General features: G+C 40.9%; 1 protein-coding gene across 3 annotated transcripts in view; it reads right to left on the bottom strand.

Moving 5' to 3' along the window:
* Positions 1-26,215, bottom strand: part of LOC134358621 (leucine-rich repeat-containing protein 49-like) — a 130,535-nt gene that overhangs the window by 92,501 nt on the left and 11,819 nt on the right. For all 3 annotated transcript variants that reach the window (XM_063071072.1, XM_063071074.1, XM_063071073.1), the window contains exons 4-6: positions 20,337-20,510; positions 13,038-13,143; positions 1,832-2,035 (exon numbers count right to left, since the gene is read on the bottom strand). In XM_063071072.1, the coding sequence (XP_062927142.1) occupies positions 1,832-2,035; positions 13,038-13,143; positions 20,337-20,510 (484 nt within the window). The remainder of the gene's footprint in view (positions 1-1,831; positions 2,036-13,037; positions 13,144-20,336; positions 20,511-26,215) is intronic.

The following is a 26,215-nucleotide window of genomic DNA, read 5'->3' as shown; positions in this document are numbered from 1 at the left end:
AAGAATCATAAAGGTTACTTCTAATTTTCTCCAAATTCAAACATAAAATCGTCTGAGAAAACCAAAAAAAAGGTAGTTGGAGCATTAAGCTCTTTCCAATGTTGTAAAATACATCTTTTCGCCATTAAAGTAAGAAATGCAATCATTCTACGGGCTGAAGGGGAAAGATTACTAGAAATTTTAGGTAGTCCAAAGATAGCAGTAATAGGGTGAGGAGAGATATCTATATTTAATACCTTAGAAATAATATTGAAAATATCTCTCCAAAAAGTTTCCAAAGTAGGGCAAGACCAAAACATATGAGTTAAAGAGGCTATCTGCCCCGAACATCTATCACAGAAGGGATTAATATGCGAGTAAAAACGCGCTAACTTATCTTTGGACATATGTGCTCTATGAACCACTTTAAATTGAATTAGGGAATGTTTAGCACAAATAGAGGAAGTATTAACTAATTGTAAAATCTGCCCCCAATCATCCACAGAAATGGTAAGCCCCAATTCCTGTTCCCAATCTACCCTAATCTTATCAAATGGAGCTTTCCTAAGTTTCATAATAATATTATAAATCATAGCCGATGCACCTTTCTGACATGGATTGAGGTTAATTATCGAATCTAAAATATATGTAGGAGGAAGCATTGGAAAGGAAGAAAGTATAGTGCTTAGGAAATTTCTAACTTGTAAATATCTAAAAAAATGTATTCTTGATAAGTTATATTTATTAGATAATTGTTCAAAAGACATAAGGGAACCATCTAAAAATAAATCCAAAAACCGTAAAATACCCTTAGTCTTCCAAGTTTGAAAAGCGCGATCCGTAAAAGAGGGAGGAAAAAATATGTTACCTAAAATAGGAATCGCTAACCCGAATTGATTAAGATCAAAAAATTTTCTGAATTGAAACCAAATGCGCAAAGCATATTTAACTATCGGGTTAGAGACCTGCTTAAGACGTTTCGAATCAAAAGGGAGAGAGGAGCCTAAAATAGAACCAAGTGTATAACCCTGAACAGATTGTAATTCCAATGCTACCCATTTAGGAATAGATAGTGTGTCCTGGTCAAGTAACCAAAATTTCATATGTCGAATATTAATAGCCCAATAATAAAATCTAAAGTTAGGTAATGCTAAACCTCCATCTCTCTTAGCTTTCTGTAAATGTATTTTACCCAGTCTCGGATTCTTATTCTGCCAAATAAATGAAGAAATTTTAGAGTCAACTTTATCAAAGAAAGATTTTGGAACGAAAATTGGTAATGCCTGAAACACATATAAAAATTTTGGCAAAAAAAACATCTTAACTGCATTAATACGACCAATCAAAGTTAAATATAAGGGAAACCATTTAGATGAAAGTTGAGTAATATGGTCTATTAATGGTAAAAAGTTAGTCTTAAATAAATCTTTGTATTTACAAGTAATTTTAATCCCAAGATATGAAACTACCTCACTTTTAAAAAAAAAATATACAGTATTTCTGTTTTTGCATGTTTTAAAAAATCCATTCAATATATGTAATTAATTTACATGTTTATTATTTTATTTTTATTTATCATTATTTTTTCTCTCTGCTAGATTATGTCGTGCATTGAACTGCTGCTGCTAAGTTAACAAATTTCACGTCACATGCCAGTGATAATAAACCTGATTCTGATTCTGACAGTTGTGATTTCAGTGGCTTAGAGATTATCATGTTTCAAACTGCTTCTGACCATCTGTGCTCTGGATAATCTTTCAATACTGCACCCCATTTCTAAACAGCTATCACGAGACTGAGCTTTGCATTGTGATAAAACAACCTACAGTCAGTAAATATAAGAATTCTGTACCTGTTTTTGCCCAGCATAAGGACACGAAGTGACTTCAGAGAAGAAAGACCTGAGATTTCCTCAATCTGATTGTTGTATAGATCCAAAAAGATAAGGCGACGCAGATTGGAAATGTGCTCTATCTGAGTAATCAGATTGTGCTGGAAATTCAACAGGCGAAGTTGCTGCTCACCCTTCAGTATCGGACAGACTGTTAGATTTCGCCTGGTCAACAAATAAAGATTTGAATTTGCTGATGGAAGATAATGAATTAGGTATTCAGTTCAGTGAAATACTATCTAGGAGGTTGATTTCCACTTCAACAAAAGCTGTGCATTTAAAACAAACTTAAAATCTGAAAGCTCAAATAATTGATTTTTAGAGATAGCTCAGTTATCTTCTACTGAACATGCTGGATCATTGATATCTATTTAGTATTTCAGTAATATATGAGAAATGTTGTAAATCTATTGATTAAGCATTCTTGTTCATTTAAGTCATTATGGGTTATATGCAAAAGTAAGTGAATTGCATACGTCATAACACTTCCATGTGGTAAGTGCACACCTCGCTTAAAGTAAACATGAAGTTAGAATCACACTTCGGACTCCCATCTTTTCCCTTTAATTAGTTGAATGTTTTAGAATTACAAAATATAATAGTGGTGACAAGGTATTTTTAAAACAAATCTGAGATGATGACCTACCTGTGAGATGTTCGCGTTTTTAAAAAAGCATAGTGAGAAGCTGTCCAGTCGAAAAAAAGCAGGGCAGCATGTATTCTTCAGAAGAGAAGACAGGATTGAGTTTAAAAAGGCAGAAAATGGATTCATAGGTTCATAAACAGTGAGTACCAGGTTATAATAATCATTTTAAAAAAGCAGAAACTAGACACATTCAATTTTAAAGCAAATGGAATACCAATGAGAAGCAAGTGCCAAGTGCACTGACTGTATTGGATTTAAAGGCATACAGTTTGCTTCCAAGTTTAACTATTCCAATCATACCAGCCGAAATGAGGTTAGCCAATATCATGAAAGTAATGCATTCATAAGTTGAATCAAAAGGAAGGGAAGTCCATTTCAGTGTACCTGGCTGAATAGAAGTAGTTGTCTAAGCATTGTGAATTCAGTATGAGCTTCATGATGCACTGAGAGATCAATTAGTTTGTGGAATCTTACAAGAAAGCGTTCAAAAATGGTACATAAATGAAGCACAACTTGTATTTAAAAGAGCAGTTGCAATAGCTGTATCTATGGAAACAACAGACAGAGACACAATTGAGTTACAGTCAGGAATGAAACTGAGCATGAACAAAAATGCAATGTCTGAACAGAAACCAGCCTGGTCAAACAAATTGTGTTACCATTATGGCAGAGGCTTAGATACACCAGACCAAAGCAGATTTAAAGGTGAAACATGCAAAAAATGGAGGTCACACAAAGAGCATGTCGGGCAGTAAAAAATAAATGGACTGCATAGGGAAGAGAAAAGGCTAAAAAGTCAAGTTGCAATTTCAAAAAGAGCAGTACTCTGCATGTTGTTGATAACAGGGTAACTGTCTGAGTAGACATGAGATTTACCATGTGAAAACTAACATGAGACAAGCAATATGTCTTACACCACACCAGCAGTGAAAGGCAAATCAATTAAAATGGAATTGGACACTGGCTCAGCTGTTTCAATCATTCCACAAAATTTACTATGCTGTGGATGCCTGTACAGTAGTTAATTCATGTTGTATACTGTTTATATAGTTGAGATGCATTCTATATTGAGTTGGAGTTTATAGCTAAGCAGGAAGGGGTGTTGTGTATTTGATATTTCAGTAATATTTGAGTAACATTGTAAATATATTATTGTTCATTTAATTCATTCATTCTGGGCCAAATGTAAAAATACATGAATTGTATATGTCGTGAGGCTACCAGGTATAAAGTTTGTGCCTCGCTTGAAATAAACACAAAGTTAGAATCACATTGCGATTCCCATCTTTTCCTTTTAATTATTTTAATGTTTTGGAGTTACAAAACACAATAATCATGACAATCATAATTTACAATAAATATCACTGAGCATTTCTAATAAATGCTTGCATACACACTTCACTTAGTGTAAAGATTCATTTACATTTTGCCAATGAAATGGGAGCTAAGGGTTCAAAGCTCAGTCTTTGTAGCTTATTGAGAAACAGTGCACTTTGGTAGGCATATGAATTGACCTTTCATAACTCATGTAGAAACATTGGTTGACATTAATCCACTGTAGTTCCAAGAGGTAACTCCGTTGAATGAGGGGTCTGACAGTGAATATGTCGAACTTGGATTTCAGTCATCATTAACACACAACACACTCCTTATTCCACTCCTCTCACTTCAAACAATTTATTTGAATTTGTAATGTTTTGCAACTCCAAAACATAAAACTAATTGAAAGGAAGACATCAAGTCACTTTTTATTGTCATTTCGACCATAACTGCTGGTACAGTACACAGTAAAAGCGAGACATTTTTCAGGACCATGGTGCTGCATGAAACAATACAAAACCTCTTCGGGACTTGAGACTTTGTTTTTATCGTGTCCATGGTCTGCTCTTTATCAAATTACGGTATTGCTTTGCACTGTTGTAACTATATGTTATAATTATGTGGTTTTGTCAGTTTTAGTCTTGGTTTGTCTTGTGTTTCTGTGATCTCTCTCTGGAGGAACATTGTATCATTTTTTAATACATGCATTTCTAAATGACAATAAACAAGGACTGAGTGTCCTCATAATCTAATCTAAGCTACATAAAACAACATAAAAACCACACTAGACTACAGACCTAACTAGGACTGCATAAAGTGCACAAAACAGTGCAGGCATTACAATAAACAAGACAATAGGCACAGTAGAGGGCAGTAGGTTGGTGTCAGTCCAGGCTCTGGGTATTGAGGAATCTGATGGCTTGGGGGAAGAAACTGTTACATAGTCTGGTCGTGAGAGCCCAAATGCTTCGGTGCCTTTTGCCAGATGGCAGGAGGGAGAAAAATTTGTTTGAGGGGTGCGTGGGGTGTCCATAATGCATGTATAACTTCAATTTGTGTGTGCAAGATGCGCACGTATGACATGGTGGCGTGTAGACATATACCATTCACATTCTTTGTACATATCACCATAATGAATTATTTAAACAAAGAATGCTTAAACAATATATTTACAATATTACTGAAATATCAAATACACAACACTCCTCCCAGCTTAGCTATAAATTCCAACTCAATATGGAATGCATCTCAACTTATACACATACACTATATTTACACAGTATACTATACAATAGAACTTCTATATAGACATCCACAGCACAGTAAATTTTAAATTGTCCCATTCAGGCCTAAAAATTTATTTACTGTGGAGGATTTTTTTACACTTGTGGGATAATGTCTTTATTGACAAGGGAAGTCACTCTGCTTGGCAGGTAAGACGTGGCTGTGAAACAATGTCAGGTTCTGGGGCCTCCTCTGCAGTGGTTGTAGTTGATTCGTAGACTGCAGGAAGTGGTTCTGACAACTCTAGCCACCTTTCATCTGCTTTCCTTTCTGGATGTACAGAATTTCAAGCTTTGCTTCTCTCCCGTCCTGGTTTCTTTTGCTCTCTTTATCCACTTTTTTCTTTTGCACATGGCTTCCTTCTTTCTCACCTTTTTCTTTCTCACTCATGTCCTCTGTCTCTTCTCTCCTCCTCAACTTCATGTCTTCCTATTTCACGCCTGACATTTTCTTCTTCCAGAGTCTTGTATCTCTGAAATGGCTAATTTCTCAAGAAATTAGGTCTTGTTTATCCTCTTCCACGTCATAGCACTTCTGTCATCCTTTGTCTTTTTTCTAGGATGTGTGTGTGTGTACCTTTGGGAAGGTGCATTTAGCTCACTGGAGCATTCTCTTATCAATCCTATTGCTCCCTTTACAATCTGGTTTCCTCATCCACAGTTATTTGATGTGCGTTTCTCTGTTTTCGTATTTCCATTGATTCTCTTTGGCCTTCCATTCATCTAGCTGGGCATTGATCTTTGCATCTGCTTTTACAAATAGCTTTTTATCTCCCTCTTGAAGGTTATGCAATAACATTAATGCACACAGAGTAGATTATGTTTCTTTATACTCACAAAAGCTGAATGCTTGCAACTTTCCTGAAGTTTCCTAAACTCTCTTCCAGCTTGAAACCAAGCCACATTTCGAATGTAACTGCCTGATTAAAATATCAGAAGCTTTCTCAGATCTGTTGCTTACAAAAACTATTCCAGTCGGATAATTGCTTTCGTCACTTTCACGACTCCTCTGAGCAGCGTGGTTCTTCCTTGGTCCAATATGCTTTCCAACCAGAGGCACAGAGGTTGGCTCCAACACCTGTTTGTCCAATGGTGGGCAACATGGAGATGGTTTTGGCAACACTCAGTACCTTTCTTAATTCTGTTTCAGTTGACTATTATAGGGGATGTGGCATGCAAATGGTGGATGTATGTCCAATCAAATTGAGATGTCTCAGCCACTCTTGTCCCCACAATGCTGGCCTTCCTGTTTTCACCACACACGAGCCCAATGTGGCTTGCTGGATGTTGTATTGCATTGTTACAAATGTCATTATCAAAGGAGTTATTTTTTTCCCATTTGTAGGTTCTTAGCTGAATATCTGCAAGATTCAGTTTAGTATCTTCAAAATGCCATTCAAGCTCATTTTCTGGAATGACTGAAACAGACCCCAGCCAAGCTGGTATCCAATTCCATTTTAATTAATCTGCCGTTTACTTCTGGTGTAAGCCATATTGCTTGTTTCGTGTTAGCTTTCTCACGACAAATCTCAAGGCTACCCAATCCTGCAGCACTCTCTTCATTTCAGATCTTTCATCAACAGTGTGCATGCCTGCTTCGCTGCTGCTGCTACTGTGCAATCGTGAATCTCCGGAAGGGAAGGCCCAAATCCTCGGCTTTGCCTATTGCCTGTTGCTGGGGCCAGGGTCGAAACGCTCGGCAGAGATGGTGCTCAGTGTTCGGTGTCAGAGAGCTGATCGGAGGCTCGGAGTTTTTGGACGGACTTGGAGTCAGACTGTAGTCGGATGCTTCCAGGATGCTGCATCAGCAAGTTTGCGGCGCTGGAGGTTCACTGTCTGCATGATTTGATGGGACTTTCAAGAGACTTTGAGACTTTTTACCGTGCCCATGGTCTGTTCTTTATCAAATTACGGTATTGCTTTGCACTGTTGTAACTATATGTTATAATTATGTGTTTTTTGTCAGTTTTTCAGTCGGTTTGTCTTGTGTTATCATTCTGGAGAGAAACTATCATTTCTTAATGCATGCATTACTAAATGACAATAAAAGAGGATTGCATGTCCTCAATCTAATATTAATGCTCCTTTTGAAAGTGCAACTTGATATCTTAGCTTTTTCTTTTTCCTGTGCAGTCCATTTATTTTTGTCTGCCTGACATGTTCTTTGTATTTGTCCAACTTTGTTCTACTATCTGGAAGTTTCACCTTTAAACCTGCATTGGTCTGGTGAATGTAGCCCCTGCCACACAATATGTTCGGCCTGGCCTATTTTTTATCTAGACGCTGCAATTTTGTTCATCCTTACTTTCATTCCTGACTGCAAGTCAATTGCAACTCCGTCTGCTGTTTTCATTGATGCAGCTATTGCAATGGCTCTTAAATGCAAGTTTACTTCAGTTAGGAACATTTTTGAATGCTTTCTTATAAGATTCCACAAACTAAACAAACATTAAGCCCAATGAACCGACAATGCTCTGTCTCTTCAATTCAGCCACATACACTGTAATGGATTCCCTTCCTTCTGATTTTGCTTATGAAACCTACAGCATTCTGCAGTCAGCAATGGTTTTGGTTCTAAATATTCCTGCATTACTTTCACAATATCAGCAAAGTTCATTTTGGTTCATCAGCAGTTCAACTTCAAATCAAACTGTATGCCTTTAAACCCAAAGCACACAGTAAAACTGGTATTCATTTCTCATTGGCTATTTCATTTGGTTCAAAATGGTGGTCAATCTGTTGCGTATATAAAATCCAGTTATCAGTTGTGAAATCAAATGCATCAATCTTTCCAACATAGGCAGTCATTTCTGCTTTTTAAAAGATGATTATCACCTAGTACTCACTGTTTATGAACCCGCAAATGCTTCCATTTTCTGCCATTTTAACTTGATTGACTTACCTTGTGCCAAGAACATGTCCTGCTCTGAAGGAAAATAAACGTGCTGCACTTTTTTAAAAAAAAACTCGACAATCTCTAGCTGTGCTATTGGTTCCTTAAGGTTGTTATAGCCAGGGGCGATATGGGGACAAGCTCCCACTACCTATTAAATGCTCCCAATGGTGTGGGCCTCAATAGCCTTTGACAACCAAGTCCAGCTTCTGGCCTTCATGTGCGGCTTAACTACTAAGCCCAGTGAAACCGTTTCTTCTGACAGAATGGGCAAAGGCAGGTTACTGATGCCTTAAAACCAGTTGCTTCAGACTGATGGGGCTCATCAATTGTGGTTGGCAGCTCATCTAGGACAAGGAAAACTGTGATCTCAACCTTCTGCTGCCTTGCAGCTATACCCACTCATGGGGAAGGTTTTGGAAGCAAACCCAGAGCCGGAGCCCCTAAGACAGTCCAACATCGAGTCCAATGTTGACTGGCAACTCCTGCATTGCTGCTGGTACCAAACTGTACTGGTCTCTGCTGTTCCTTTGGGTTCATCAGATGTGTGGAGAGGAGTAGCTCTCTGCATGGGCAACAGCTTGCTCTCCAGATTGTACTGCCCAGGCTTGTGTAGCCAGACATCGAGGATGCAATATCCATGGTCAACTCTGACCGATGGAGGCCTCAATTTTTAAAATTTGGAACGTGTCTCTGCAGTTCAACATGTAGGTAATCATCACAGGTTCGTTAAAAACTTCCTCCCTGTCAGTGTTACGCTTTGAACTCCAAACATAAAACTAATTGAACACAAAAGCAGCTGGGAGGTAAATCTATTTTTACTTTAAGCAAGACACACACATCGAACACAGTGACGTGATGTCATATGCCATTCATGCACTGTATCATAATTAATTATTTAAACAAAGAAAGCTTAATCAAACAATATATTTACAATATTACTGATATATTAAATACATATCAGAATTGTTTGCTAGTTTATATTGTAATGCTTCCTGGACAGTTTTGGCTACATTATTTAATTCAAATTATTGGATAATTTGATATTTTAACCAAAATTATCAGTGAAATTCTATCAATAATACATTTTTAGCATTATTTTATGAGCGTGAAATTTAAGTTCAAAGTAAATTTATTATCTAAGTACCTATATGTCATCATATACTAGCCCTCACTAAATCTGTGCAAATATAAAAATAAATAAATAATAATAAAAAATAAATACATCAACAACAAAGGACATGAGATGAAGAGTCCTTCAAAGTGAGTCTCCCACACTATCACCAGCTTTATCCGCTCAGGGGATCTCCCATCCACTGCTACCAACTTTATAGTTCCCACACCCACTTCCCGTTTCTACCTCCTACCCAAGATCCACAAACCTGTCTGTCCAGGTAGACACATTGTCTCAGGTTGCTCCTGCCCAACCAAGTTCATTTCTGCATACCTCGACAATGCTTTATCCCCCCTTGTTCAATCCCTTCCCACCTATGTTCGTGACACTTCTCATGCTCTGAAATTTTTCGATGATTTTATGTTCCCTGGCCCCCACTGCTTTATTTTCACCATGTCCAGTCCCTATATACTTCCATCCCCCATCATGAAGGTCTCAAAGCTCTCCGCTTCTTTTTGGATTCTAGACCTAACCAGTTCCCCTCTACCACTACTCTGCTCTGTCGAGCGGAATTAGTCCTTACTCTTAATAATTTCTCCTTTGGCTCCTCCCACTTCCTCCAAACTAAAGGTGTAGTCATGGGCACCCATACGGGTCCCAGCTATACCTGCCTTTTTGTTGGCTTTGTGGAACAATCCATGTTCCAAACCTATTCTGGTATCTGCCCCCCACTTCTTCAGAACATCGACGACTGCATTGGCACTGCTTCCTGCACGCATGCTGAGCTCGTTGACTTCATTAACTTTGCCTCTAACTTTCACCCTGCCCTCAAGTTTACCTGGTGCATTTCCAACACCTCCCTCCCCTTTCTGGATCTTTCTGTCTTAATCTCTGGAGACAGCTTATCTACTGATGTCTACTATAAGCCTACGGACTCCCACAGCTATCTGGACTATTCCTCTTCTCACCCTGTCTCTTGCAAAAATGCCATCCCCTTCTCGCAATTCCTCCGTCTCCACCACATCTGCTCTCAGGATGAGGCTTTTCATTCCAGGATGAAGGAGATGTCCTCCTTTTTTTTTTAAAAGAAAAGGGCTTCCCTTCCTCCACCATCAACTCTGATCTCAAATGCATCTCTCCCATTTCACGCTCTCACTCCATCCTCTCGCCACCCCACTAGGAATAGGGTTCCCCTTGTCCTCACCCACCACCCCACCAGCCTCCGAGTCCAACATATAATTCTCCGTAACTTCCACCACCTCCAATGGGATCCCACCACTAAGCACATCTTTCCCTCCCCCCGCCCCCCCCGTCTCTGCTTTCCACAGGGATCACTCCCTACGTGACTCCCTTGCCCATTCGTTCCCCCCACATCCCTTCCCACCAATCTCCCTCCCGGCACTTATCCTTGTAAGCAGAACAAGTGCTACACATGCCCTTACACTTCCTCCCTCACTACCATTCAGGGCTCCAGATGGCCCTTCCAGGTAGGCAACACTTCACCTGTGAGTCGGCTGGGGTGATATACTGTGTTTGGTGCTCCTAGTGCGGCCTTCTATATATTGGCGAGATCCGGTGCAGAATGGGAGACTGTTTTGCTGAACACCTAACCTCTGTCTGCCAGAGAAAGCAGGATCTCCCAGTGGCCACACATTTTAATTTCATGTCCCATTCCCATTCTGATATGTCTATCCACGGCCTCCTCTACTGGAAAGATGAAACTACACTCAGGTTGGAGGAACAACAGCTTATATTCCATCTGGGTAGCCTCCAACCTGATGGCATGAACATTGACTTCTCTAACTTCCGTTAATGCCCCACCTCCCCCTCATACCCCATCCGTTATTGCCCATCCTCTGGGCTTCCCTCCTCCCCCTTTCTTAGTCATAGTCATACTTCATTGATCCTGGGAGAAATTGGTTTTCGTTACAGTTGCACCATAAATAATTAAATAGTAATATGCAAATTATGTCAGGAAATAAGTCCAGGACCAGCCTATTGGCTCAGGGTGTCTGACCCTCCAAGGGAGGAGTTGTAAAGTTTGATGGCCACAGGCAGGAATGACTTCCTGTGACGCTCTGTGTTGCATCTCGGTGGAATGAGTCTCTGGCTGAATGTACTCCTGTGCCCAACCAGTACATTATGTAGTAGATGGGAGACATTGCCCAAGATGGCATGCAACTTCGACAGCATCTTCTTTTCAGACACCACCATCAGAGAGTCCAGTTCCACTCCCACAACATTATTGGCCTTACGAATGAGTTTGTTGATTCCGTTGGTGTCTGCTACCCTCAGCCTGCTGCCCCAGCACACAACAGCAAACATGAGAGCACTGGCCACCACAGACTCGTAGAACATCCTCAGCATCGTCCGGCAGATGTTAAAGGACCTCTGTCTCCTCAGGAAATAGAGACAGCTCTGACCCTTCTTGTAGACAGCCTTTGACCAGTCCAGTTTATTGTCAATTCATATCCCCGGTATTTGTAATCCTCCACCATGTCCACACTGACCCCCTGGATGGAAACAGGGGTCACTGGTACCTTAGCTCTCCTCAGGTCTACCACCAGCTCCTTAGTCTTTTTCACATTAAGCTGCAGATAATTCTGCTCACACCATGTGACAAAGTTTCCTACCATAGCCCTGTACTCAGCCTCATCTCCCTTGCTGATGCATCCAACTATGGCAGAGTCATCAGAAAACTTCTGAAGATGACACGACTCTGTGCAGTAGTTGAAGTCTGAGGTGTAAATGGTGAAGAGAAAGGGAGACAAGACAGTCCCCTGTGGAGCCCCAGTGCTGCTGATCACTCTGTTGGACACCCAGTGTTGCAAGCACACGTACATGTGGTCTGCCAGTCAGGTAATTAAGAATCCATGATTCTTTCTCCCTAGGCCTCCTATCCCATGATCCTCTCATATCCCTTTTGCCAATTAACTGTCCAGCTCTTGGCTACATCCCTCCTCCTCCTGTCTTCTCTTATCATTTTGGATCTCCCCCTCCCCCCTTCCAATCTCTTAATGGCTCTTCTTTCAGTTAGTCCTGACGAAGGGTCTCAGCCCAAAATGTTGACTGTACCTCTTCCTATAGATGCTGCCTGACCTGCTGTGTTCACAAACATGTTGATCTTGTTTACTCATCTAAATTAATCCCACTTACACATAGGACTAGAGATGATTCTACTATCTCCTCTGGGAGCAAGATGCAAATATCTATCATTATCTGTATAATAATATTTTTGTCTCAAAACCCCTTTAAAAATCCCTTCCTTTCTTCTTAAACTGACCCAAGTTTTTGATGCTCCTTCCATAGGAAAATTATTCTGACTACTTACCTTAGCTGTAGTCTAACAAATTTATATACCTCTATTTAGTCACCTTTCAACCTTCTTTTAGTATTGGAAAATCAAGTGTTAGCTTATCCAATTACTCTCCATAAATGAAATCCTCTAATATAGTCCATATTCTAACAAATCTCCCCTGTACTTTCTTCAGTGCAACCACATCCTTCCTATAGTCTGGTGACCAGAACTGCACATAGTATTCCAGGTACAGTCTTCTAAAGTTTTATGAAATCCAGTATAATGCCCCAATTCTTACTCTCACCATGGCATATATTCTCTTTTTCCTCACACTGTTATTCACATCTTCTTCTTCTGTAGTCAACTGAAATTATCCTCATTTGGAACTCAACCATACCCAATGGGTTAAAGTGACATCTCATATTTCTAATCACACTTACTCTTTCAGGCCAAACTTGGTTAGTCACAACCTCAATATCCTATTCTATTTTTGGATGTCAGCTTCTACCTCTGTAATATCGTTCATCTTTGCTTTACCTTAGTCCACCCTGATGGACTCACCCTCCATTGCTCAGGTGCTAAAAATACTTTCATATTCCAAAATTATACTTACCTATCTAAATTCAGACTATCAGAATGTTCTGCCCGCTGCTCAGGTGTACGATACACAACAGGTATTCCAGGCGCTGAAGGAAGCTCGGAGAAAATGACATTGTCACCTAGGAGATAGTAATGGGGCTGATGATATAGAAATTTTCTTAATAGAGAAAAAGTCATTACAGGAAAGAAAAGCATTCAGACAAAATAAATAATAAGGATCCCCAGAATTAGCTACTTCCACAAGTTAGTAATTCGGCACTACTTTGAATGAAAACTTTTGAGTCCTTAACAAAATCTGAGCCCCAGTTGTCTGCTTCTACTGTTATACGAAATCCTGGCTATTCAGGGTGTTCTCTTACCCATCTCACAACCTTGTATATCTCTGCCTAAGAAACAAACACGAGAAAATCTGCAGATGCTGAAAATCCAAAACCACTCACATAAAATGCTGGAGAAACCTTGCAGGCCAGATATCATCTATGGGAAAGAGTAAACAGTCAACATCTCAGGCCGAGACCTTTCATCTGGACTGGAAAGGAAGGGGAGAAGTCAGAATAATCAGGTGAGGTGAGGAGAGGAGAGGGAAGTAGTACAAAGCAGTAGGTGATAGGTGAAACCAAGGGGGGAGGGGGTGAAGTAAAGACCTGGGAAGTTGATTGTGGAAAAAGATGAACAGCTAGAGAAGGAGGAATCTGATAGGAGAGGACAGAAGACCATAGAAGAAAGGGAAGGGGGAGGAAGGGGAGGAGTGATGGGAGGAAAGAGAAGGTGTGAGAGGAAAACAGGAATGGGGAATGGTGAAGTACTGAAGGGGGGAGCAATTACCGGAAGTTTGAGAAATCGATGTTCATGCCACCAGGTTGGAGGCTATCCAGATGAAATACAAGGTGTTGGTCCTCCAACCTCAACCTGGCAGTAAAGAATTGACATATAGGAATAGGAGTGGGAAGTAGAACTGAAATGGGTGGCCACTGAAAACTTCCTGATGAAGGGTCGTGGCCTGAATCGTCAACTGTTTACTCTTTCTCAGAGATGCTATCCGATCTGCTGGAGAAATATCTGTGCAACCCAAGTTTAAAATGATCCATCTACAGCACATCATCCCCACAACCCATTCACCAGCCTTCAACCTCAACAATATTTTGTTCAGATTTCCATTTCCTTTGTGTAAAGAAATGATTCAAGTAGCAACAGATTCAAGCTGAACAAACAGAACATAACCAGAATCAGATTTATTATCACTGACATTGTTGTTGTGCAGCAGAAAGAGTGTGAGAGATAAAATTTATGAAAAGTTACAAATAAATAAATAAATAGTGGAAAAGAGGAATAACAAGGTAGTTTTCATGGGTTCATGGTCAGTTCAGAAGTCTGACGGCAAAGAGGAAGCAGCTGTTCATAAAACACCGAGTGTGGGTCTTTGAGAAAAAAATGAATTACTTGAAGTGGTATGTTTGAATTTTCAGAAAATCTTTGTGAAGAGAATTTCAAATCAAATCAGAGTGAATATTGTTCTGGGGAGTAATACCCAACCTGGATTAAGGACAGGTTAACAAACACAACATAGAGTGTAAATAAATGCAAACAACAGGAATTCTGCAGATGCTGGAAATTCAAGCAACATACATCAAAGTTGCTGGTGAACGCAGCAGGCCAAGCAGCATCTGTAGGAAGAGGTGCAGTCGACGTTTCAGGCCGAGACCCTTCGTCAGGACTAACTGAAGGAAGAGTGAGTAAAGGATTTGAAAGTTGGAGGGGGAGGGGGAGATCCAAAATGATAGGAGAAGACAGGAGGGGGAGGGATAGAGCCGAGAGCTGGACAGGTGATAGGCAAAAGGGGATACGAGAGGATCATGGGACAGGAAGTCCGGGAAGAAAGACAAGGGGGGGATGACCCAGAGGATGGGCAAGAGGTACATTCAGAGGGACAGAGGGAGAAAAAGGAGAGTGAGAGAAAGAATGTGTGCATAAAAATGAGTAACAGATGGGGTACGAGGGGGAGATGGGGCCTTAGCGGAAGTTAGAGAAGTCGATGTTCATGCCATCAGGTTGGAGGCTACCCAGACGGAATATAAGGTGTTGTTCCTCCAACCTGAGTGTGGCTTCATCTTTACAGTAGAGGAGGCCGTGGATAGACATGTCAGAATGGGAATGAGATGTGGAATTAAAATGTGTGGCCACTGGGAGATCCTGCTTTCTCTGGCGGACAGAGCGTAGATGTTCAGCAAAGCGGTCTCCCAGTCCCTCCTGGCACTTATCCGTGTAAGCGGAACAAGTGCTACACATGCCCTTACACTTCCTCCCTTACCACCATTCAGGGCCCCAAACAGTCCTTCCAGGTGAGGCATCACTTCACCTGTGAGTCGACTGGGGTGATATACTGCATCCGGTGCTCCCGATGTGGCCTTTTATATATTGGCGAGACCCGACGCAGACTGGGAGACCGCTTTGCTGAACATCTACGCTCTGTCCGCCAGAGAAAGCAGGATCTCCCAGTGGCCACACATTTTAATTCCACATCCCATTCCCATTCTGACATGTCTATCCACGGCCTCCTCTACTGTAAAGATGAAGCCACACTCAGGTTGGAGGAACAACACCTTATATTCCGTCTGGGTAGCCTCCAACCTGATGGCATGAACATTGACTTCTCTAACTTCCGCTAAGGCCCCATCTCCCCCTCGTACCCCATCTGTTACTCATTTTTATGCACACATTCCTTCTCTCACTCTCCTTTTTCTCCCTCTGTCCCTCTGAATATACCTCTTGCCCATCCTCTGGGTCACCCCCCCCCGTCTTTCTTCCCGCACCTCCTGTCCCATGATCCTCTCGTATCCCCTTTTGCCTATCACCTGTCCAGCTCTCGGCTCTATCTCTCCCCCTCCTGTCTTCTCCTATCATTTTGGATCTCCCCCTCCCCCTCCAACTTTCAAATCCCTTACTCACTCTTCCTTCAGTTAGTCCTGACGAAGGGTCTCGGCCCGAAACGTCGACTGCACCTCTTCCTACAGATGCTGCTTGGCCTGCTGCGTTCACCAGCAACTTTGATGTATGTTGTGTAAATAAATGGGTCATTTTCAGATTGGAGCGCAACACGGATTCAGTGCTAGTGGTCTGGCTGCTCACAACCACTATCTACTGTAATCAAGAGGGAATTAAGTGTAACTTATGAAAATTTACTGATTATACACAGCTGAATGTCAGTGAGTGCTTTAGGGAGAATGCAAGAGGACTTGGGAATATAGACAGCTGAAGTGAGCTAATGGCAGAGCAGATGCAATATGTGGAAAAATGTGAGACTACTTCAGTGGAGAAAGGTTAATTAATGAGAGACTGAAAAGTCATTTTTGTAAAACATCTTGTACACAAATCACTAAACACTAACCTGCAGGTAGTGCAAGCAATTTGGAAAGCAAACACAAGAGTGAAGCCATCTCACTCCAACTCTACAGGGGTCTGGTAAGACCACACCTGGAATACTTGGGGCAGCTCTGGTCTCCCAATCTATGTAAGTATTAATTAAGATAAATGAAATGCAGTGAACATCTACCACATTGATTTGTGGGAATCTGAGTCTGTCTTATAAGTCGATGATATCTTTAATTTATTAGAATGAGAAGCGATCACATTCATTTAAATATACAATTTTCTTATTCTCATATTCCTCTAAACCTTTGCTATCCTTGAACCTATCCAAGTATCTTTAAAATGTTGTAATTAAACCTGCCTCCACCATTTCACTTAGCAGCTCATTCATATACCCACTATTTGTGAAAAACGTGTACCTCAGGTCCCTTTTTAAATCCTTCTCATCTCACAAACCTATACCCTCGAGTTTCAGAATTTCAGCCCACTACCAGTCACACGCATCCACTCTGGAATATAACTCTCCACTACCACCATCTATCAAGCCAATCTTGCATCCAATTGTCTGCGAAGAACAAGAATTTCAGGTTGTATATTGTATATATTCTCTAATATTAAATGGAAGTATTGAACTAGCTAGCTCACCCTTGATCCCATATGATCTCACCTTCTCCATCAATCCACCATGCATGACCATGTCCAAAGCCTTTCTAAGGTTCATGTAGACAACATCTACCATTCTGCCCTCATCAACGCTCTTGATCACCTCTTCAAAATAATCAATTAAATTCATGAGATAACTTTCATGTACAAAGCCACACAGTCTATCCCTAGTCTTTGTCTTCCCAAATGCAGATAAATTATCTTTCAGAGTCTCCTCCAGTAACCTACCCACCACCAAAGTTAGGTTCTCTGGCCTGTAGCTCCTTGGTTTGTCCTTTCAGCCCTTCTTAAATAAAGTCATAACATTACCATTTTCAGATCATCCAGTACATCACCCCAGATAAGAAAGACACAAGTCTCTGCCAGGGTCCCAACAATTTCTTTGCCTTGTCTCCCACTATGTCCGATGGCACTTGGTTGAGCTACAGGGACTTCGGTCATTGAGTGTCAAGACAAACATAATAGATCTCTTTGGAGATTGATGGATGTGGGTTCAGTACAGGAAAATGGTGTTGAAGTAACTTACTGAGCAGGCAGACGGGCTAAATGGCCTGCTTCCCAAGTTCGAAAGTTGGGTGTTTGGATTTGGATACAGTTCCAGTTGGGTTCACAAGTGACTGCATCTGCTGGAATCTAGAGTGAGGGTTCTTATCCTGGGGTCCACTGACCCCTAAGGGGTCCGTAATCTTAGATGGGAAAAAAATTTACATTTTTATTTTCACTAACCTCCAAATGAAATTTACCCTTTCCTTCAATGATGAATGTATGTACCTGTGAATTTGTCATATTTTCATATCACATTACAGTTGTTACAAATACCTCAAAATATCATTTACTACTCATCACCATTTCAAAATTACAGTAGTTATACGACTAACTGCTAGATCAAATGTGACCAATTGAATGTCCAACACAACATGTGTTGCTTTGTCAAAGACCACACCAAGGTTTAATGTTCTTATCCAAACTAAGCAACAACAGCCTTCACACTGATATATATTTAAAAATTAAAATTTAATTTTAACTTGTCTGTATTTTAAATGTTACTTAATGCATTAATAAAGAAGCAAATATATTACTATATCACAAATTAGCTTTTTAAATATTTTGATAACTATATTTCAATACAGGAAAATGACAATAACAGATCCAGATAAAGTATGTGAGAGGTGGATTCAGTATATAGAGCAGCTTTCTGAAGATAATAGAAGGGAACCCCCAGATATTAAACACTTGCCCACCTATTACCACAGAACAAATAACTAAAGCAATGTAAATCATGAAACATGGTAAAGCCACTGGACCTGATGAAATTTCAGTGGAAATGATACAAGCCCTAGAAGATCTGGGCATAGATATTCTTTCTGAACTGTTTAATCGCACATACGAGTCTGGTGTATTGCCTGACGATCTCTTGAAATCAGTATTTATAACTCTGCCAAAAATTCCTAGAACTATTGACTGTGAAAATTATAGAACAATCAGTCTTATGAGTCACATAATAAAGATCTTGTTGAGAATTGTTCTGAGTCGAATTAAAAATAAGTTAAGACCAGAAACTTCTAAACTGTAATATGGGTTTATTGAGGATAGAGGAACTAGGAACACAATTTTCTTACTACGAATACCTTCAGAAAGGGTAATTGAATATCAAAATGATGTCTTTTTACGTTTTATTGATTTCCCTAAAGCATTTGACAAAGTGCAACATGAAAAATTATTTCAAATTCTCGCTAAACTAAACATAGACCGGAAGGGACCAACAACTGCTTCAAAATTTATATTGGAATCAAATGGCGGCGGTAAAAATTGATGATAATATAAGCAGTTGGACTAAAATTCAAAGAGGAGTTAGACAGGGATGCATTGCCTCACTGGAATTATTTAATATCTATAGCGAAATGATTGTCAGAGAAATAGAAGACCTAGATGGGATAAAAATTGGAGGTGTCAACATCAACAATATAAGATAAGCAGACGATACCACCCTAATAGCAAGTGCTGCAGAGGACCTACAAATCTTCCTAGACAAAGTAGTACAAACAAGTGCAGATTTTGATCCAATCATCAACTGTAAAAAAAAATGAAGTGTATGGTAATATCAAAACAGCAGGATACTCCCAAATGCCAGTTGTACATCAGTAACCAAGAGATTGAACAAAAGATCAGCTTTAACTACCTTAACAACAGGAATTCTGCAGATGCTGGAAATTCAAGCAACACACATAAAAGTTGCTGGTGAACGCAGCAGGCCAGGCAGCATCTGTAGGAAGAGGTGCAGTCGACGTTTCAGGCCGAGACCCTTCATCAGGACTAACCCAAGGGTCTCGGCCTGAAACGTCGACTTTAACTACCTTGGTAGTTTTATATCACAAGATGCTAGAAGTAAAGTAGAAATAAAAAGAAGAATTGCCATTGCCAAAACCAACTTCCAAAAAATGAAACCCATTTTTACCAATAGACACATTTCTATGACAACAAGGCTTAGGCTATTAAAATGTTACATTTGGTCAATCTTGCTGTATGCTTCCAAAACATGGACTATAACACCAGAACTCCAAAGAAACTTAGAAGCAACAGAAATGTGGTTTCTTAGAAGAATGCTTAAGATATCATATACAGATAGGGTAACTAATGAGACAGTACTCCAACGTGCCCATACAAAAAGATCTTTAATGAGAACATTAAATGAGAGGAAACTTAAATTCCAGGGCCGTGTCATCAGAAAGGGAGAAATAGAATGCCTTACATTACAAGGCCATACGCCTGGGAAACACGGTAGAGGAAGGCAAAGAAAAAAATATATGGACACTGTGAAAGAACAGATCTAAGTGTGCAAGATATCACTGACGCTGTGAGGGGTCGTTCAATGTGGGGAGCCATGATCGCCCAAGCCTGTAACGCACAAGGCACATGAAGAATAAGATTTCAATACAATTGGTTTCATTTGTAATCCTATGTATTTTATTTGATATATTTAAATACATTAGTCTGAGAAGGGTCCAGAGGCTTAACCGGACTGACAAAGGAATCCATGGCATAAAAAAAAATTAAGAACCCTTATCTGGGGGAACTCAGTGGATCAAGCAGCATCTGTGGGGATAAAATAATTTGTATCATGTCGAGACTTTGCATTAATTCTAAGGATGGGGAGGGAAGAGTCCATTCATGGTTTGTACAGCTGTAGCAAAACTTCCACCCCTAATTCAGACCACATGAGATGGGACTTATTTCATGAGACATTTTTAAAACAGAAGGAGAATATTTTATGAATGTGAAGCACCTGGTAAGTATGGCAAGGTTCCCTGACCATGCGAAGGGGAAGGCACAGCGCTTTGACAGCCCTGTCGAGACCTGCATTTTATTGAAGCGGGACTATGTGAAGGCACATCCGCAGCTATCCCCTTCGATAACGGTTCTGAGTAGTGGTGGAGTAGATCATCATGGCATGTTCCTTCTGTGAACAACAAAAAAAAAGTAGCACCTGCACAAATCAAGCCTTCCTCCCCATAAGCTTCCTCTCAAGGTCTGACTACCTACATTCAACTAATAAGTGAATTTATAAAAAATAAACTAATTTTCAATTACAACAGAAAACAGAACACAGAGTTGCCCACGAATAGGGAATGGAATTTTTACTCAGTTGCTCTCTGAGGTTCATATTTTTTCATAATTATGTTCTTTTCTGAGTTGCTTGTGCACAGGACAGCTCACCTGTTCTGTGCTGGGGCATTCCCCTACGCTACCAGATATTAATGAGATTCAGTCACATCGTTAATACTTTCAGGACACCAATGAAACAATCGAACAATTTGGCCTGAGATCCTTTATCAGAACTGATGAAGAATCTCATCCCAAAATGTTGACCATTTATTCCCCTCCATAGATGCTGCTTGAATAAGACCAGGATGGCACCGGTGAGCCACAGCCATGTGCTGCAGGCTGCTTTTCAGAAAGATGGTAGAAGAGCCTCGGGACCCAACTACCAGGTTCAGGAACAGTTATGACCCCTCAACCATCAGGCTCCTGCATCAGAGGGGATAGCTTCACTCAACTCAACTTGCTGATCACCGAACTGTGCTCACAGCCTATAAGCTCACTTTGAAGGACTCTTCATCCCATCTTCTTGATATTTATTGTTTTATATCCTATTTTGTACTTTCACATTTTGTTGTCTTTAGCACACTGGTTGTTGTCCATGCTGTTGGGAAGCAACACACAAAAAATGCTGGAGGAAACTCAGCAAGCCAGGAAGCATCGATGGAAATGAATAGACAGTCAATGTTTCAGGCCAATCCTTCCTCAGGACTAAGAAGGAAGGGGGAAGATGCCAGAATAAAAAAAAAGTAGGGTGGGGGGGGGAGAAAGAGGCTAGCTGGAAGGTGATAAGTGAAGCCAGGTGGGTGGGAAAGGTGAAGGACTGAAAAAGAAGGAATCTGACAGGAGCGGAGAGCAAACCATAGGAGAAAGGGAAGGAGGAGTTGATCCGGGGGAAGTAAAAGGTAGGTGAGAAGAGGTAAAAGGTCAGAGTGGGGAATAGAGGAAAAAGGGGGAATTTGTTTACCGGGTGGAGAAATTGAAATTCATGCCATCAGTTTGGGGGCTACTCAGATGGCATACAAGGTGTTGCTCCTCCACGCTGAGGTTGGCCTCATCTTTGCATAACATGGAGTGACACGTCAGAACAAGAAAAAGGAAATGGAAATAAAACGTTTGGCCACTTGTAGTGGATGGTGCAGAAGTGCTCGACAAAGTGGTCTTCCAATTTACAATAAGTCACACCAATGTAGCCACATCGGAAGCACCGGACACAATAGACAACCCCAGCAGATTCACAGGTGAAGTGGACGGCACCTGAGACCGTGGATGTTGGTAAGGGATGTGGTGTATAGGCAGGTATAGCTGTTGCAGGGATAAGTGCCGGGAGGGAGATAAGTGGAGAGGAATGGACAAGAGAATCATGGGGGGGAGGGGGAAGAATCCTTGCAGAAAGTGGGGGTGGGGGGGGGAGGTAAAAATACCTTTAGTGGTAGGATCCCTTCAGAGGCGGCGGAAGTTTCGGAGGATGATGTGCTGGATGCAGAAACTGATGGGATGGTAGGTAAGAACAAAAGGAACTCTATCAGTGTCAAGGCAGCGGGAAGATGGGGTGAGCCCGGATGTACACGTAATGGAGGAGATGCAGATGAGGATGCAGCAATAGTGGAAAGAGGGAGAGTTCGTACTTTAAAGAAGGAAGACATCTCTGATGTCCTGGAATGGAACTGAATGGAAAGCCGTGCCCTGAGAACAGATACGACAGAGATGAACAAGCAGAGAAAATGGAATAGCATTTTTAAAGGAGATAGGGTGTGAAAAGGTACAGTTAGGGTAACTGTGGGAATCAGTAAGTTTATTAAAGATGGTGTATTTCATTGATTCTATTATGTTTCTTGTACACAAGAAAACGAATCTCAGGATTGTATAGGGTGACATATAAGTACTTTGATAATAAATTTACTTTGAACTTTGACCTGCTGAGTTCCTCAAGCATTTTGTGTTCAAGATTTCTAGTATCTGTAGAATCCCTCCTGTTTAATATTAATAATTTCCTCGAGAGAAAACTGAGCAAATCAGAGAGATTATACAGAACTCCAGTTTCAAAAGTTGAAAAGGACTTTGTTTTATGGACATAAAAGAGTAGGGTACATACTACATAGAACTAGGGGGAAATGATAAGAGAGTTTGAACACTGCAACAAACACTGAACTACGATCTTATCAATTGTAGCAAAGAACTTAGAGCACAGAATTAGAGACACGAAAGAAAGATGTATATTTGTACAGCACTTCCCCCGTTGCAAACCACATTATAAATTCTAAAGTAGCATCAATGACGTAATGTATAATCAAAGCAGCTAATTTTTACACAGCAAACTCCCACAAAACAACAATATTCTAAAGACCAATAACCAAAATCAAGGGATAAAGAACGCCATTGGATAACTCTTCTTCACAGTACTGAGATGGGATTGTTAAGCTAAAAGAGCAGCTGGGCCCCAGTTCAACATGTCTAACAGACAGGATCTCTGTCTGAGCAGCACTCTCTTAATATGTGCTGGAGTGTCAGACTGGAATTTGTGTGTGTGGATCCTGGAACCTATCAAACTTTGAATCAAAGGCAAGAACTCTACCTACCAAACCTGCTTTGAGATCAGTAGGTTAAAAACTTGAGGAAGTTGACAGGAAAGTTGCATGGCCAGCAATGGAGAAGCTATAGACCAAAGGTATCTCTGTAATTCTCTCTACACCCACTGATAAACCAGTCAAAGTTAACCCACAGGAGACTCTGTTGGAGCTTAACATTCTCAAATACTTACTACAAAACATTTTCACATCTCTTCAGTATGTATATGTAAATTGAATCACTTCTAATTATAAACAGCATACAGTGACATAACTGTTAAAATGGGGTAAGAATACACAGATACAAAAAGTCACTCACAGACATCAAAAATGCTGGAGAACATGAGAAGCAACAGAAATAGGCCATGAGCCCTGCTCTGCTTTTCAATGAAACAGAGAATGTGATCTTACCCTGACACCCAGTGGCCACTTTATTAGCTACACCTGCTCATTAATTCAAATATCCAATCAGCCAATCATGTGGTTGATAAAGCATGTAAGGGTTAACACTTCGTGAAACAGTAGCAGCCTGTTTTCTGAAAGAAACCGCTGATGATCAGCAGATGTGCTAAGCCATGCTGAGCCATATTTCTTCCTGAAGGTAGTGATCTAGGGTTTCAGGGTGCTTTTCTCCTTGTGCACTCATGCGTAGAGATAGGACCACTCTAGCCTGTTTCTGTATGTTCTGTCCATTAATGTCTATCTTGTAATTTGTCTTTCGGGGCTGTCATGTAGTGGATAACTTTGACTCCAGCCTGTCTTGTGTGGTAGGTATCATAGAAACATAGAAAACCTACAGCACAATACAGGCCCTTCGGTCCACAAAGTTGTGCCGAACAAGTTCCTACCCTAAAAATCACTAGGCTTACCTACAGCCCTCTATTTTTCTAAGCTCCATGTACCTATCCAAAAGTCTCTTAAAAGACCCTATCGTATCTGCTTCCACCACTGTCACTGGCAGCCCATTCCACGCACTCACCACTCTCTGAGTAAAAAAACTTACCCCTGACATCTCCTCTGTATCTACTCCCCAGCACCTTAAACATGTGTCCTCTTGTGGCAACCATTTCAGCCCTTGGAAGAAGCTTCTGACTATCCACACGATCAACGCCTCTCAATGTCTCATACAACTCTATTAGGTCACCTCTCATCCTCCGTCGCTCCAAGAAGAAAAGGCCGAGTTCACTCAACCTATCCTCGTAAGACATGCTCCCCAATCCAGGTAACATCCTTGTAAATCTCCTCTGCACCCTTTCTATGGCTTCCACATCCTTCCTGTAGTGAGGCGACCAAAACTGAGCACAGTACTCCAAGTGGGTTCTGTCCAGGGTTCTATATAGCTGCAACATTACCTCTCGGCTCCTAAATTCAATTCCACGATTGAAAGCCAATACACCATACGCCTTCTTAACCACAGAGTCAACCTGCGCAGCTCCTTTGAGCGTCCTATGGACTTGGACTCCAAGATCCCTCTGATCCTCCACACTGCCAAGAGTCTTACCATTAATACTATATTCTGCCATCATATTTGACCTACCAAAGTGAACCACTTCACAATTATCTAGGTTGAACTCCATCTGCCACTTCTCAGCCCAGTTTTGCATCCTATCAATGCCCCGCTGTAACCTCTGACAGCCCTCCACACTATCCACACCACCTCCAACCTTTGTGTCATCAGCAAACTTACTAACCCATCCCTCCACTTTGTCATCCAGGTCATTTATAAAAGTCACGAACAGTAAGGGTCCCAGAACAGATCCCTGAGGCACTCCACCGGTGACCGACCTCTATGCAGAATATGACCTATCTACAACCAATCTTTTGCCTTCTGTGGGCAAGCCAGTTCTCGATCCATAAAGCAATGTCCCCTTGGATCCCATGCCTCCTTACTTTCTCAATAAGCCTTGTATGGGGTACCTTATCAAATGCTTTGCTGAAATCCATATACACTACACCTACTGCTCTTCCTTCATCAAAATGTTTAGTCACATCCTCAAAAAATTCAATCAGGCTCGTAAAGCACGACCTGCCCTTGACAAAGCCGTGTTGACTATTCCTAATCATATTATACCTCTCCAAATGTTCACAAATCCTGCCTCTCAGGTTCTTCTCCATCAACTTACCAACCACTGAGGTAAGCCTCACTGGTCTATAATTTCCTGGTCTATCTCTACTCCCTTTCTTGAATAAAGGAACAACATTCGCAACCCTCCAGTCCTCTGGAACCTCTCCCGTCCCTATTGATGATGCAAAGATCATCGCCAGAGGCTCAGCCATCTCCTCCCTTGTCTCCCACAGTAGTCTGGGGTACATCTCGTCCGGGCCTGGCGACTTATCCAGCACATCCCCTTTCTTAATACCTACATGCTCAAACTTTTCAATCTGCTGCAAGTCGTTACTATTATCACCAAGATCCTTTTCCACAGTGAAAACTGAAGTATTCATTAAATACCTCTGCTATTTCCTCCAGTTCCACACACACTTTCCCACTGTCATACTTGATTGGTCCTATTCTTTCACGTCTTATCCTCCTGCTCTTCACACACTTGTAGAATGCCTTGGGGTTTTCCTTAATCCTGCCCGCCAAGGCCTTCTCATGGCCCCTTCTGGCTCTCCTAATTTCCTTCTTAAGCTCCTTCCTGTTAGCCTTATAATCTTCGAGATCTCTAACATTACTTAGCTCTCTGAACCTTTTGTAAGCTTTTCTTTTCTTCTTAACCAGATTTATTACAGCCTTTGTTTACCATGGTTCCTGCACCCTACCATAACTTCCCTGTCTCATTGGAATGTACCTATGCAGAACTTCACACAAATATTCCCTGAACATTTGACACATTTCTTCCATACTTTTCCCTGAGAATACCTGTTTCCAATTTAAGCTTCCAATTTCCTGCCTGATAGCCTCATAATTCCCCTTACCCCAACTAAACGCTTTTCTAACTTGTCTGTTCCTATCTCTCTCTGTAATGGAGATAGAATTATGATTGCTATCTCCAAA

Source organism: Mobula hypostoma, chromosome 18 (genome assembly GCF_963921235.1).
Source record: "Mobula hypostoma chromosome 18, sMobHyp1.1, whole genome shotgun sequence".
NCBI classification, from domain to species: Eukaryota; Metazoa; Chordata; class Chondrichthyes; order Myliobatiformes; family Myliobatidae; genus Mobula; species Mobula hypostoma.
The sequence above is the reverse complement of the archived record's forward strand: the minus strand, read 5'-3'. Positions and strand labels throughout refer to the sequence as shown.